The following is a 15,211-nucleotide window of genomic DNA, read 5'->3' as shown; positions in this document are numbered from 1 at the left end:
CCTTCCTGTTCATTCACACAATCTTTTCACAATTCCTAGCCCCTCACAGTGTCTATCTCTGACTAAAGGTCTGTGGGAGGAAATCACCCATGACATCACCAGGCTGAAGTATTTCAGGGCAAATACATAAACCTCCAGATGTGCTCAAGAGACAGCCTGGATCCCTGAGTCACTGCCTGGAAGAAGCCGTCTGTTACAGCCACCAGCTTCACAGCCGACTCTGTGAGAAACAAACTGGACATTATGCCACTGGGATTTCAGAGTTTCTGGAAGCCTAGTCTAACTCTATTAATGCAATATCCAAGACAAATGTCAACTCCCTGATGCTCAGATCATGTCCTCTTCTCTGTCCATTCAGATGTAAACCAGAAAGTTGAGACTCATGTACATTTACTGAACGCCAATACCTTAGTGCCTTCAATACAATCGTTCCTTAAATCAGGCCCTCATCATCTCTCCCAGCTCATTCCAACAGAGCCTCCCCATTGGACCTTAGATTTATGTTTGCTCTCCCAACCCCGCTCCCTACCTCTCCATTCATTCTGCATGACACTTCCAGAGTCATCTACTAAAATATAATCTTTCCATGCCATTCTCTTGCATAAAATATTCCAAAGGAGCTCTTCTGCATTCAAGGACTTAAAAGAAAATCCTCCTCACCGAAGCCTCAGATGCTCTTCACTACTGGAAGCTGATCTCCTCCTTTAACATTGTCCAAAACACAACTCGGGTATCACACCCTCCATCTGAGAATCCCATCCTCCCCTCCAGTCATTACCCAGTTCTAAATTTTTGACTTTCCACCTGATTGAGACATCTTGAAGATCATTTACCTGCCTGCCCATAGTCGGCACTCCATAAACGTGTGTTAAATTGATTAAATGGTCTAATATGTTATTAATTAAAGGCATCTAAGCTGGAATTTGATCTCAGGTCAGCTGAATTCATCTCTCACTGGCTCCCCCCAGCATAGGGCTAACTCCCACCCCACAACAATGCAGCAAAGCTTCTCTACTTCCCCAAACACAGGCCCTCAAGGGCAAACACACCGCAGTCAGGAATGTGTTTTCCTTCCTCTCCACAGCCTTTCTGAAGGCCTTATCACTTGATGATACACCACAACACCCTCTCTGTCGGCCACTCTGAGAGCTGGCTCTGCACAGCTGCCCCCTCCTGCCTCAGGAATTTCACAAAGGACTGGCTGTTCAGCTGGGGAGTGCTGGAGGCCACAGCAGGCAGCTCACTCCAGGTCACCAGCAACCACGCCCCCACCCCCAGCAGGAGGGAGGACTCCAAACCCAGGGAAACCTCCAGAAGGAAGCCCTGAGGAAGAAAAGGGCCAGTGCTAGGTGCTCGGAAGGCCTAGGAGGGTCCCCTTGGCTCCTGGCCTGCTCAAAGCCTCCCATGTAGAAGCTGGTGCAAAGAGCTATCAGGGTGGCTGCACGAACCACTCCGGTTCATCCTAAAGTGGAAAAACAACACATAATAAGAAGGCCTTGGCCGCTGCCAAAGACCTTTATAAAATGCAAATGGCTGGGCAGGACCCAGCAGCAGTCATCAGTTCTCAAAGGATCTCTCTGGCTCCCTGCTTTTGGTTCAAGCATCAAACAGATCTGGTTAAAGCAAAACTCTCCTGACCCAGCCAGGCCTGGAGGTCCCACTGGCCACAGTCCATCTAAGCACAAAGGTGAGAGCTGTGTAAGTCACAAGAAAACAAGGGATGCGCGGCCCTAAAGGCTTCCTGCTTTTGTCCTGCTTCATGAACATGAAGAAGTTCATGAGAGCAGAGGCACTTGGAGATAAAGAATGGCTGGATGGTCTCTGAAAATCCCTAGACACACATAAACATTTTCCTGAGTTTCCTGTAACTTGCCGACGCTCATCCTCTCCCTGTGCCTGCTCCTCAGCCCTGCCTCTGGAAACTTGAGTACAAGGAGGGGCTGGTTCTTGGAAAGTGGCCTGAATACCACGGGGGTGAATGCTGCTGACCACAGGCTTATCTCTCCCTGCGAAACACGACTCAGCTTGGGGTGGGGAGCTGCTCTATGAGGAGCTGGATTCCCCTTCTCTCTGTGCACAGGAATATGTACCTCACTTCAAGAGAATGAACTTGGCCTTCAGCCTCGAGAAAACCCAAAACAGGGTCTGAGCTTTCAATGCCACTGCTGAGCAGAACCTGCCTCCTTAGACAAAGGCCAAGTGGACTTCTGGGCCAGAGCCAAGCAAAGATAGGGACATTCAGGGGCAGGGTTATGGATGCTAGGGGAGGGACAGAGCCATCCTGTGGCTCATTTCTACTTTGCTCTGTTCAAATTCCCTCAGGGATTCAGAGGTCCTTGCTGTCTTTTGGGCTTTCTTTCTTTCTTAGCCCAGAATTGGGACATGAGTTTAGCCATCGTGTACAAGGCCTCTACCTCCACAAGAGTATGATCTATACATGGAGTCTCTGCCTCCCATCCCCGGTGGTCTGGAACCCCCAACCCAGGGCCCCTCTCCTGGGTCTATAAACATTCATAGCAGCGAGCTGTGGATGCACTTCCGGAGCTCAGCTAGGCCACAGACACCCTTGAACTGCACGCCAGAAATAATTACCACTAATAATAATAAACCACGGAACAGGCTTAATTGGCCCTTCTGCACTTCTCTAAACACACTGCTGATGCTTTCTTGGCACCCGTTAGACCTTCGTGATTTTCTTCTTCAGGGAAAGTCTAAACTGAAGGATGTGACCAAGCCAGCCTCTGGCAGGCTCTCTAGTAAGGCCAAGAACTGCAGGGTATGGGAGCTAGTGCTCATTTGCAACCAGTCTGGGGCCCGTGTGCATTCATGAAGAATAAACGCAAGGCTGGGGTTTAAAACTGCTTGACAGCTCCCAGCTCTGGCGGTCACTTCCCATGGACAAGAAGCAGGAGAACAAATCCAAAGTGGGAACTGTGGAAAACCAGTATCTGTAGCTCAATATGCAGCCACTAAAGCAGAGTGAAAACCAACTGGGATGGACAGACAGACAGGCAGACAGTTACACACGCTCTCATCATTCTCCTTCGCCTTTGCAAGAATTCATGCCAGACCCTAACAAACAGCCTGGGGCCTGTGCTGTCAGGTTTTTGTAGCAAGAGTGGTTCTAGAGGAACATCATCTTAAAAATGAGTTTTCTGAATGGGTTCTGAGGTTTCTGAAATTCGTTCTCAAATCTGATTGGATTTAAAGGCACTAATGAGTCTACTTCCAGTAGTAAAAACAGGAGAGTACAGGGTATGATGGGACAATAGAGATACAGAAAATATTATTAAATACTCACAAAGGCTTCTAAGAGGCAAGGTTTTAGGTGACTGTGTAGCCGATACCTTAAACATTTTTGTCAAATTAACAAGTATAACGAGAGTGGTCGCTTGCTCCTAATTGCACTAAACAAAGTGGGCGGTAAAAAAAGAATGAATTCAGGGATTCGAATTCCCAGCTCAAGCACCACATGAACGAATCAAAAGTTTCTGTGTCTGCCCTTATGTCTCACACATGCAGAGCTGAGATGGCTGAAAATCAGAAGTAGGATCTCATCCTGCCAGTGGCTGAATTACAATGCAAACTGAATTCCCAACCTTGAAGAGCATCTGTTGTTAAAGTGAGGGCACAGACTGGGAAGGAATTCTGCCTTTGGACCCCAATGCCAACATCAGCTCTTCCCTGGGTCTCCAGTCTGTGGCCTGATCTACAGATTTCAGACTTGCCCTCCCCACAGTCGTGTGAGTTGATTCCTTAAATATAATTCTTTAAAATAAATCTTCCCCCTTTCTCTACTGTCCTCTCTCCTCTCTCAGCCCCCTTTTCTGTTCGAGATTGCAACATCAAGCATAAGCTTAACTAAGGACTCATCCCCAAGTGGAGGTGGTCCTCACAGGCCCCATGACCATGTGCTTCTCATAATGCCTGAGTCACTCCTATTGACCCGCAGGACATAAGAGGTCTTATCTCAAATTGAGGTTCCCAGGGTTTAATGTCCTGAATGTTTCTGCACCCGGGTTACGGGGGTGGGGTGAGGAGGAGGATGGAAAAGAATATCCACCAGATGAGGTCATCAGGCACTGCCCACAGACCACCACTCACACATGGAAGGCATCAGCAGTCATGCTGGATTTCACACATGGACAAAATGTGGTCACAGGGAGAGGGAGCCCATTCTAGAGGAGAAATCCCCACAGGGGGCCCTCCATGGAAAGAGAGGTGGCCAGGGGCCTGGAATCATGGTTTCTCATTCCCACAGGCTGCATGATCTAGGGCAAGATTTTCAATTTCTGCATTTCTACTTCTCTTCCATGAAATGAGCCTATTAAGTTGGTCTAAGTTCTTTTCAAGAGTGAAAATGCCCCCAGGTCGTCTGGTCCTGGCTCTGTGTTCACTGCCTCAGCTGCCAAATTGGGTTGATGACACGCCATCCTGGGGAGCGGCTCAGAGCGGCTGATGGAAGCAGCGTGTCTCTCAGGGAAGGCAGGACACAGTGGTGCTGGCTCAAGCAGGCACGTGAAAACAGTTCTCAGTCGTTTCATCTCATATCCTCACTTCCCTGAACTTCTCTTATCTTAGATTCTGGACCAGCAGGTCTCTGGCTGGGGAGGTTCATGTGGATCACTAAGAGAAGGAGACATTACTACTCCTCCCAGGGCAGGATTATCATTTTTCAAAGCTCACATTTGTAGAAAAATTTCAAGTCTGCTTATGCAGCCTGACCCCTCTGAGACTCCCTTCTGGGCTCAACCCCTCCTGACTTGTACCCCTTTTGTAGCCCTGACCACCTCCCAAAGTGACTTTCCGCTCAACGTCCTACCCCTGCAAGTGGAAGAGCTAACTGTGGTTGGGACAATTTCTTGTTCCTGGAACACAGGGCCTGAAGTATCACATCATGAAAGTTCATTGAATGAATTCAGAATTTCTCCATCCACAGAGGAAGAAATGGAGCATCAGAAAGGGGGCTGTGGCAGTGCTCACACTCGCCTCAGAGGGCCAGAAAAACCCACCTGAAGTGGACTAACAATTCTGAGCAGAAAACCCTTGCCCAGGGTTAGCAGCCATCTGTGCTCTGCTTTCCTCGCAAGCTCAAGGTTAGACCAGACCCTTCATCCTGTAGTCACAATAACTGGTCACGCTTCTCGTCTCCATTTTTACCTGCAATATCTCATGTACACATCATCATCACCCTGTGAGATGAGTCATGGTTACTATCCTCCCCGTGCGGATGGCGAAAAGACACGTGGAAATGAGAAGGAAGCACCCAGCATCACGTGGCTGGTGTACAGTGAAGTTGGGGTTTGATCCAAGAATGAATACTGAGCCTGGAGAGCAAACAATTAATACTCCCTTACAGAGCTTTCCTTCTTGGTCATTTGGGAATCCTTGTGTGTCCATTACCTATATCTCTGCTGGATGTCAGGCCACCATTTCAATCAGGATTCTTAAGGAACTAAGCCCCAACAGACACAGGTCACAAGCATCACCATATTAAAATAATCTCAAAGCATGAAGGGAAGTCAGTCAAACATTAACACGGATATTTGTGGCCTGAAGTTAGATGCCTGACAGTCAAGCCCCAATTCCACTATTCATGAGCTCTGAGCTTCAGTTTACTCAGCTGCAAAATAAAACAAAATATAAAAATTCCTGCCAGGGCTGCCTCCCAAAGTTGCTAGGAAGTTCCAGCAAGATGGGAAAAAGCCTAAGAGCCTAGGAAGTTAGCTAGGACTTCTCATTCCTGCTCATTAGCACCTGAATGCACTGGAAATTCCTTTCTGGCAGCTCAGGTTTGTCTAAAGCTCAGGCTTTCAGGGATTAATGAGTAAGAGTTTGAATGCAAACACCATCCTGGGAACCACTGGACTCTCACTCAGAAGGCTCTGGAAGGGAACAAACTAAAGTCCCCTCCCACTGCTTACCCCATAAGACACACAGGGTGTCAAGGTTATAAAGACAACAGGGGTGCCCTGTTGCAGTGGCTCATGCCTGTAATCCCAGTATTTTGGGAGGCCGAGGTGGGTGGATCACCTGAGGTCAGGAGCTCCAGACCAGCCTGGCCAACATGGTGAAACCCCGTCTCTACTAAAAATATAAAAATTAGACAGGCGTGGTAGTGGGGGCCTGTAATCCCAGCTACTAAGGAGGCTGAGGCGGGAGAATCGCTTGATTCCAGGAGGCGGAGATTGCAGTGAGCTGAGATGGCACCACTGCACTCCAGCCTGGGTGAAAGAGACTCCATCTCAAAAGCAAAATTAAAAATTAAAATAAAACAGGGGGTTACCGGGCACTGAGTTGGGGTGCTAGGTCCAAACGGGGCACTGCAACAACACACTGCAGCTCTGCAACTCCACGTGAGAAGAACCGTGAAGGACAGAGAGGAGGAGGCCTGCGGCAGGGACGGCCGACGACTCCACCTGCCCGACTGGTCTGGAACAGGCAGGACCCCTCTCTCTTCTCATCTGGACAGGTACGTGTTTGAATATGGAGTCAACTTTAGACAAGGCCTCTATCCAAAATCATGTTGAAATGTTAGCCTAACTCAAGTATCATCATCATCTAGGTAGAGCACAGTGGTAAAATACAGAAAATAAGCCGTCTCATTCTCTCCCCCTTTCAGACACTATGCCACCCACCCCCACACGACGTGGGGGCAGCGGTGCTGTGGCTGGCCTTCTGCACAGAGGCTGATCCCCACAAATGCACTGCCTTCTTGCAAACGTGCGTCAGGGTGACCCAGGGCCACCGATTCCATCGTCATCCACAATATCTCCTAGAAAACAACTCAAAGCTCATTCTCAGTAAGTTACATTATTTTAGGTGAATGCTTTCTTATTTCTAAAAGGCAATTCCTTCAAGGTGCCAGGAGAAGACACAAAAGCGGCAACCATTTGATGCGCAGCCTAAAGACAGAGGCCCCAGGAGCACTCCAAAGAACGAGGGCCAGGAGTCGCTGGGTCCGTCTGGAAGTCATCATCTCTGGGACAAGATGACTCAGTCATCATTGAGTAATTTGTTCCAGGGCTTGCAGCAAGTCACCCGCCAGTGAAAAAACTCCCACAGCCCACCTTGATCCATGTGGATCACATAATACAGAGAAGTAGAAACCAAGCCATAGAGGTCAAATGGCTACCTTTCCAACACGGAAAGAAAGACACACAGAGAGAATGACAGAGGGACTGAGAAAGAGTCAAATGAAAGATAAAATGAAACAGAAATCAGGAAAGGAGGGAAGAGAAGTGAAGACACAGAGATGGAGAGATCCCAACAGGCAAAGGAGAAGAGGGGACATAAAAGGGAGAAAGGAAGGAAGGAAGAAGGGGACCCTTTTATAATGTTTATTTCAGATACACCATCAAAATGAATGACATGCCCTCAGGCTTTCTGTACGAGGAGAGAACTCCTAAGCATAAAAGACGCAGTGTGATTATCGAAATTCACGCAGTCAGCAGCGGGTGACAACAGGGCTGAGATGCATTCATAATGCATGAGGTGCCTCAGGGGGCGTCCTCTAGAGGAAGCACTGGAAGCTGCACTTAATCAGTTCGTTTCCAGGACCCTTCTCAATAGACACCCTAGTAATACCAGAGACCCAGCCTCAGTTCAGAATGCATCAAGAGAGTTTATCACGCACCAAAACATCTGGATGTGATAGTGTCTGGGGCAAAATGCATCCCCACACCCCACAAAGCTGCCTTACATACCCCGGCAGAAACCACTCCCAGCCTTGGAGGGGAGATGCATGATGCGACCAAGGATTGTGGGGTGGATGGAAACTGACGTCATCTGTGTATATGCCTAGTTTATTTCAACCACATCAAAGTAAGTCCAGCTCTTCCACGGGGGCTGGGGGACATGTGCCTGCCCACCCCGCCTTGGCATGCACACGGCTTTAAATAGATACTAACAAGGCCGCAGCAGTGGAGCAGAGGAGGAAACTGGAGCTCCTGCCTTGCCTGGCTGTAATTAGGTTAATGCCGGAACATGGTGCAAGTGGCCCACTTGGCATGAGGGTCTGGAAAAGGAGCCCTCCCCAGTGAAGAGCCCCCCTCCCCTCCAAACCTGCCTGCCTGCCATCAGCCAGTACGGCCACAGCACTCACCCTTCTTCCGTGCCTGGGCGATGACCTCGGCAGAGCTTTTGCTCATCACCTTGGTGATATACAGGGGGCAGTTGGTCTGGTTGGCGATGGTGATGGCACGATTCACGGCTTCGGCCTCGACCTGCAAAACAGCAGCAGAGCATGAGAACGTGGCTCAGCCCACCCCACGAGCCCCTACCTTTATTCTCCACCCCAGAGAGAGGCTAGGATGAAGGCAAGGCTGCTGAGTCTCCAAGGTCCTACCCCAGGGGACAATTCGGAGAAGTGTGACTTGCCTTGTGTCTCTAACATTGGTTTGGTTGAACTAATTCCCTCCTGTGGCTGGGCACAGTGGCTCATGCCTGTAATCCCAGCACTTTGGGAGGTCGAGGCAGGTGGATTACCTGAGGTCAGGAGTTCAAGACTAGCCTGGCCAACATGGCGAAACCCAGTATCAACTAAAAATACAAAAAAAAAAAAAAAAAGCTGGGCATGGCAGCAGGTGCCTGTAATCCCAGCTACTTGTGAGTATAAGGCAGGAGGAATCACTTGAACCCAGCAGGCAGAGGTGGCAGTAAGCCAAGATTGTACCACTGTACTCCAACCTGGGCAACAAAGTGAAACTCCATCTCAAAAAAAAAAAAAAAAAAGAAAGAAAAAGAAAAGAAAACTCGCTTCTGACCCTTCTCCAGGTGCAGGCAGCAAGCTTGTGACATCAGCACTGGCCCAGAGTCTGTAAGAAATGCAGATTCTCTGGCTCTGCCCTGGACCAGAGACTCACAGGCTAGAAACTCTGAGGGTGAGACCCAGCAATGTGGGTTATTTTCACACTTACTAACGTTTGAGAACCGCCACACACAGACACTGATTGCTCTCAATTCCATATATTCATTCTGCTCCCAGGATCTTGAGTCAAGATATTCAGTGATGTGGAGTTCGTGCTGGGCTCCCATTAAATGCTCATGAACGAGTTCAGCATCACCCACAAAACAATGCAGCCTCACAGGGCTCCGGGAACGGAGCAGGCCCTGTTTGTCTACACCAATGGACCCCTGTGTGTGAAGCACAAACGTGGCCAGCCACAGCCTGGTACGATCTTCAGTACAATATTGGAGAACTGCTTGAGTAAATAATCTGGCGCTTTAAATTGGATGTTCCAGTCGGCGTGATGGCTCACACCTGTAATCCCGGCACTTTGGGAGGTCAAGACAGGTGGATTACCTGAGGTCAGGAGTTCGAGACCAGCCTGACCAACATGGTGAAACTCCGTCTCTACTAAAAATTTTAAAAAATTAGCCAGGTGTGGTGGCATGTGCCTGTAATTCCAGCTACTCAGGAGGCTGAGGCAGGAGAATCGCTTGAACCCAGGAGATGGAGGTTGCAGTCAGCCGAGATGGCGCCACTGCACTCCAGCCTGGGCGACAGTGAGAGACTTTGTCTCATAAAGTAATAAATAAATAAATAAATGGGATGTTCAGATGAATGATATTTCAAATCCCACATGATGACTGTGGAATACCTGATCAGGCAAGACTCTCTGCATCAAGTTCTATCCTACAGAGGAATCACCAATCGGCAAGGGAAGGAGCTGGTAAAATTGTGGAAGGCAGATCTCAGAACATCACTGGCTCCCTCTCCAAATCCCAGCAAAAGGGCTCTGGCTTGAACTCTTGGAGGGGAGGGGCTGGGGCTTACTCACGGCTTAGTATCTTCCATGCCCCGCCCCCAATAGCTCCCAGTGTCCTGCCTGGTATAAAGCAGGTGCTCAAAAATGTTTGCTAAGCAAATAAATGACTTCGTTTTATGCTCATGGTATTTCAATCTAGGCTGCTCCACAGAACGCTGTTATTTTTCACAAGAAATAACTGAGCCCCTGTAACCGAATTGGCTACCTTGTCTCCACTGGAGCTCGGCCAAAAGACTAAGCTCTGTCATTGCATTAAGTGGTAATCTAATTTAGCAGAGCTGAGACAACTTCATTCACATTTGGCCTTTCAGGCATCAACTATGTGAAAAGGGATGTCTAGAAATCCAGAGTCCAAGCAAAGGCTCTTGAAAAAGCTCATTAAACACCCAAATGTTTTTCATTCCTGAGACAGCTGAAGGACAAGCCCTCTCTCTCCACTTACAAGAGAGATGCCTGTGGCACAGCAGCACCAGGCGGGGGCAGGGACATCCTGCATGGGTGTGAAGTGTGAGATGGACTCCACTAAAACCTTCAGCACCTCCCAGAGATACAGGTGACTACTCCGTTTATTGTCCCAGTATGGGGTTTCGCCATGTTGCCCCGGTTGGTCTTGAACTCCTGGGCTCAAGGGATCCTCCCACCTCGGCCTACCCAGAGTGCTGGGTGACAGATACGAGCCACTATGCCTATCTTCTGATTTTAATGATGAGGCAACTCAGAGAGGGGAATGACCTGTCCAGGGACACACAGCAGCGTCAGAACATCTGTCATTCTGCAAGGCATGCTGGAAAGTGCCCATCCCTGTGAAGGGTTCTTCATTATCCTCATCTCCAAGTCCCCACTCTCTTCCCAGACATCAGTCCTACAGCTCAGAGCTGCTGTCAAATTCTATCTCTACACTCACTTTCTGTCTACTTCTTTCTCCCTGCCTTGTCCACAGTCCCTTCAGAAAGGATCCCTGTTTTATTTGTTTTGCATCCCCACAATGCCAGGCACTGCCCGGCTCAGCATGCAGGCTCAGTCGCCACTCCTCTCAGCCACAGACGGCTCAGTTCCAGATGTCTGCACTGTCTAGTGTCCTTTCCAATCCTCTGGGTTGAAAACAAGGGAAAATCCTACGGGGTGGTCTCACATGGTGGGTTGGGAAGAAAAGTCTACTGGGCTAGGAATATGTTTGGAAAGTTCAAATCCAAGTGAGCCATCATGCTAGTGATGGATAGGTCACCAAACAGCAGGGAAGTTACACTGGGGTGTGTTTCATTCCATCAGTGGCACCTCCCCAAGTAGACTGCGAAGCTCAAATTCACGCAAAATCATTCCATACTGTATTCTTTTTATCACCCACACAGGGTTTAACACACAACAGATCCCTCTTGACAAACTCACCATGAGAGGAGACGTCAGCTGGCAAGTGCCTATGGGCTTGAGTTCTAATCCTGCTCTGCCACCATTCACCATTTAAAACCCTGTGTCCCTCTCCTCGCCTCACTGGGCTGTCACATGGGTAAAACGACTCAGGGCCTGGCATACAAAAGGGGCCTCTAAATCAGCTGAAAAACTGCCTCCCATACTGGTGAATCCCCGGGTCTGCCAGCCCTCAAGGAGACTCCGTAATCAGTTGCTGGGGATTCTGAAGTTCTCAGTGCAAAGGCTGCCGGGCCTAATCGTGTAAAAATGGTTTCAATTTCTCTGGTCGAAATAGCAATGATATGGTTTGGCTCTGTGTCCCCACCCAAATCTCATCTCAGATTGTAATCCACACACGTTGAGGGAGGGACCTGATGGGAGGCGACTGGATCATGGGGAAGGTTCCCCCACACTGTTCTCATTGATAACATGAGATCTGATGGTTTAAAAGTGGCAGTTTGCCCTCTGCTCGCTCTCTCTCTTGCCACCACGTAAGACGGACCTGCACCTTTCACCATGGTTGTAAGTTTCCTGAGGCCTCCCCAGCCATGCAGAACTGTCAGTCAATTCAATCTCTTCTTTATAAATTACCCAATCTCATGTATTTCTTTACAGCAGTATGAAAATGGATGAATACAAGCAACCAGAATAACAGTTCTCTGCGAGCTTTTTCCTCTTCAGTAAAGCCAGGGCCCTGTGTTCTTCTCTGCAGAAAGCAGGAGAAAGAAGGAATGCAAGCCCCTCGGAAGGCTCTAAACTTAGACAAGAGTGAGGGTCCCAGCAGGAGTATCATGTAGCATTCGCAGAAGTGGCATTTGCTTTTCTCAGAAGACATCTTCTCACCTCCTTGTACAGTTGGTACATGGCAGGCGGAGGGACTGGCTCCCAGTCACCAAATGGGAAGAAACCAGGAGGAAACTTTCTAAAAAAGCCCAGGCCCAGGTGTGGCTTTAAGCTGAGTGTGTGTACACTGCGGGAGGGGTTGAGGTAGCAGGCAGGACACTGCACTTTCTAGCTCTCTGCTTTGACAACTGGGCAGTCACTTAACTTCATGCTTCCGGAGTGTCCTCATATAAAGACAGATAACCAAGGAGCCCACCGCAGCACAGCTCTGGTACCACCACACACGGGGAGTAGAATGTAGTAAATGGTGCTCGCTGGAGACAGCCGTGCAGCCTGCATGACTGGCATCCCCCGGAGTTGTGCAAAGGAGATGCTGTTGTACCTCCTGCACAGGAAGGTACAAAACTGAAATGTGGGCCATGAACACAGTGTCCAGCACACGTGAGCACTAAATGAAGGCAGCTTTTAACAGGGCTCACATGAGAACTGTGTCAGCCCTCCGCCTCTCCTGGACTCTGTGCATGTCCAAGGCCCGATCCCAAGACTGTTTCAGGGCTGAAGAAAGGACCAATTCCAGGGAGGTCAGGGCCGAGAGCAACCATGGTTTATGCTGCCATGGTTTAAACCACCCGACCGGTGGATCCTGGGGAATGGCGAAGGCAGTCACAGAAGCCGGCCCAGAGGGAGAAGTGAAGCCACAGAAAGGAACCCTTGAGGTGTCTGCAAAAGTGGGATGGTGCCTGCACAGGTGTGTGCAAGCATACATGTGCATGTGTATGTGAAAATGTGTGTGTACGCCTGTGCGTGTCTGTGCTTGCACATGTGTATATGTGTATGTGAAAATATGTGGGCACAACACATATGTGCATGTCTGTGCCTGTGCACATGTGCGTATGCTAAAATGTATCTATGTGTGTACACGCGCATGTCTGTGCCTATGGACGTGTGTGTATGTATATGTGTGTGAATGTGAGTGTGTGCACGTGTATGTGTGCCTGTGCACGTATATCTGTGTGCACACAAATGTGCATAAAATCAATCTCAAGCATGTTTATCGTCGGCTGATGTTAGCTTGCTCTCGCCTGCAAGCTGTCCCCTGGAATCACTGTCCACCAGCCACGGTCTCAGCATGGGGCTTCCCTCAGCTGACACAGTTGCCTGCCTGTCTCCCTCATCCTCGGGCCAGTGCCAGGCCACCCTTTCAGCTTTTAGCACGCATGAGAAGGTTGACAGCTACAAAAGGGCCTGCATCCCTGGCCTGGAGCAGGGATGTGCAATCCTGAAAATGTCATGGCTTCCGTCCTATCATCTGGGGAGAGGAAAACGTCCTCAGGGCCTCAAATGGTACTAAAGGTGTCTTGGAGCATGCAGTTATGTGTATCTGCCTCTGTGTGTGTGTCTATGTGTCTGTGTATGTCTATGTGTCTGTGTCTGTGTGTGTCTATGTGTCTGTATGTCTATGTGTATGTGTATGTATATGTGTAGGTGTCTGTGTGTGTCTAGGTGTCTGTGTGTCTATGTGTCTGTGTGTGTGTCTATGTGTATGCATGTGTGTCTATGTCTCTTGTGTGTCTACCTGTCTGCGTGTGCCTATGTCTGTGTGTCTACGTGCATATATGCATGCAGCAAAAACGACAGAACAAAGCGGGGACCCTCACTGTGTGCAAAGCATTCCGAGTGGCTCCCGCTCTCCTCTTTCTGCCTATCTTGATTCCTTTCTCCCCTTCTAGCCTCATCCCTTCCCCTCAAGTCTGAAAGGATCCCAACCCCCCCATGCTCGTGCACCCAAGGCAGTGCACAGATGGTGCCTTCGCTCCCAAGCCCTCCTGAATCCACTTCCTCATCACGGGGACTGGCTCTCCTCCCAACCTGGTACCAACAAGACCACGTCCCGAACTCAGGGTGGTGGCGTGGTGCTGCCACTCAGCGACTCAGTGGCCACAGCCCTGCAGGGAGCTCTTGCCAAGCTCCTCCCTCCCGGGCTTCTGGAGCCTCCTCACTGTCAGCTTCCACTCAGGCCCTTGGTGATCTGACCCCCCTGCTCTGCGCCAGTCCCTTTTCTGCCACTTCCTCCCATAAAGGGGAAAGCCTGGTGGTTCCCTGGAGATTCCCCCATTGCATGACTTCACTCAAAGCTGCGGGCTGCTCCCGAGTCAGGGCCCCTGGAGCCCGACATCCAGTCTGTCATTAAGGAGCCAACTTCTGAAAAGCATTTCACAGCCACCAATTCTAACTGATGAACACAGGTTCTCCGTCACCTAAGACATGCTCACCCTCCCTTGGAACTCACACACCTCACCAAGACAGTGAGTTTCCACCTTTGAACCAGCACAGGCCCCTGCTGTGAACCTTCCCTCCACAAGTTTAAAAGATTCTGTCTACCAAACTCTGCGTATCATGTGATAGCCTGTGCAGGGTTACCTTTGGAAAAATTTACAATTCCCCATATGCCTTCTAGGCCTTTAGAAGAGCTTTTCCATCCTTCCAACTATGTTTTGGTGAATTTTGGTAAGATCTTGGAGACCATAAGTTGTGAACCACTAAAATCTAGACTGCAGGATGCCAATGAAGAACTGTTTGTGTCTATACAAGTAAGGGCTTGAAGAATTACCGACAGAAAGAGGAATCTTCTGGCCAAACAGTCCACACCACCTTACCCTCAGGAGCAATCTAACACTTCACTTTGCCTAGGTAGACAGACTGACAGACACACGTGTGACCCACAGCTTCTCAGAAAGACCACAGTCAGCATCAGAGAAGCCCCCTTCTCGACAGGCAGGAAGCAGGTTCCCTGCGGCTCTGCGCAGTGTCCAAGGGACACTGATTCACGCATTCCGCTTGGCGATTCACCTCCTCGGGTCGGCTCAGCACATGTCCCTCGGGGCCTGTGATGCCCAGATCCAGGATCCTCTGCTGCTCCTGCAATGTTGAGAGAAAGTCAGGCTGTGAGGCAGAGTGGACTACACACAGCTCTAATGGCAGAGACCTGGGCACGCAGTTATCCGGGCAAGATGGAAAATTACCACTGCCGATTGTTCTACCCTCATCCCAAGACCTCATGAAGAGAAGGGTTTGCTGTCCTGTTCCCAGTCCCACCTGAGCAGGATGGATCAATTACAGCCTCCCAAAACCATTCAGCTGTTCCCTGGGATGCTAACGGCTGGTGCATTTGCAGCCCTCAGTCATGGTGT

General features: G+C 49.6%; 1 protein-coding gene across 2 annotated transcripts in view; it reads right to left on the bottom strand.

The window, feature by feature from the left end:
• Positions 1-15,211, bottom strand: part of DPYSL2 (dihydropyrimidinase like 2) — a 146,697-nt gene that overhangs the window by 15,081 nt on the left and 116,405 nt on the right. For both annotated transcript variants that reach the window (XM_003902566.5, XM_003902565.3), the window contains exons 7-8: positions 14,871-14,939; positions 8,105-8,225 (exon numbers count right to left, since the gene is read on the bottom strand). In XM_003902566.5, the coding sequence (XP_003902615.1) occupies positions 8,105-8,225; positions 14,871-14,939 (190 nt within the window). The remainder of the gene's footprint in view (positions 1-8,104; positions 8,226-14,870; positions 14,940-15,211) is intronic.

This window comes from Papio anubis, chromosome 8 (assembly GCF_008728515.1).
Source record: "Papio anubis isolate 15944 chromosome 8, Panubis1.0, whole genome shotgun sequence".
NCBI lineage: Eukaryota > Metazoa > Chordata > Mammalia > Primates > Cercopithecidae > Papio > Papio anubis.
Note: the sequence above shows the minus strand (reverse complement) of the source record. Positions and strands in the feature narration are given on the sequence as shown.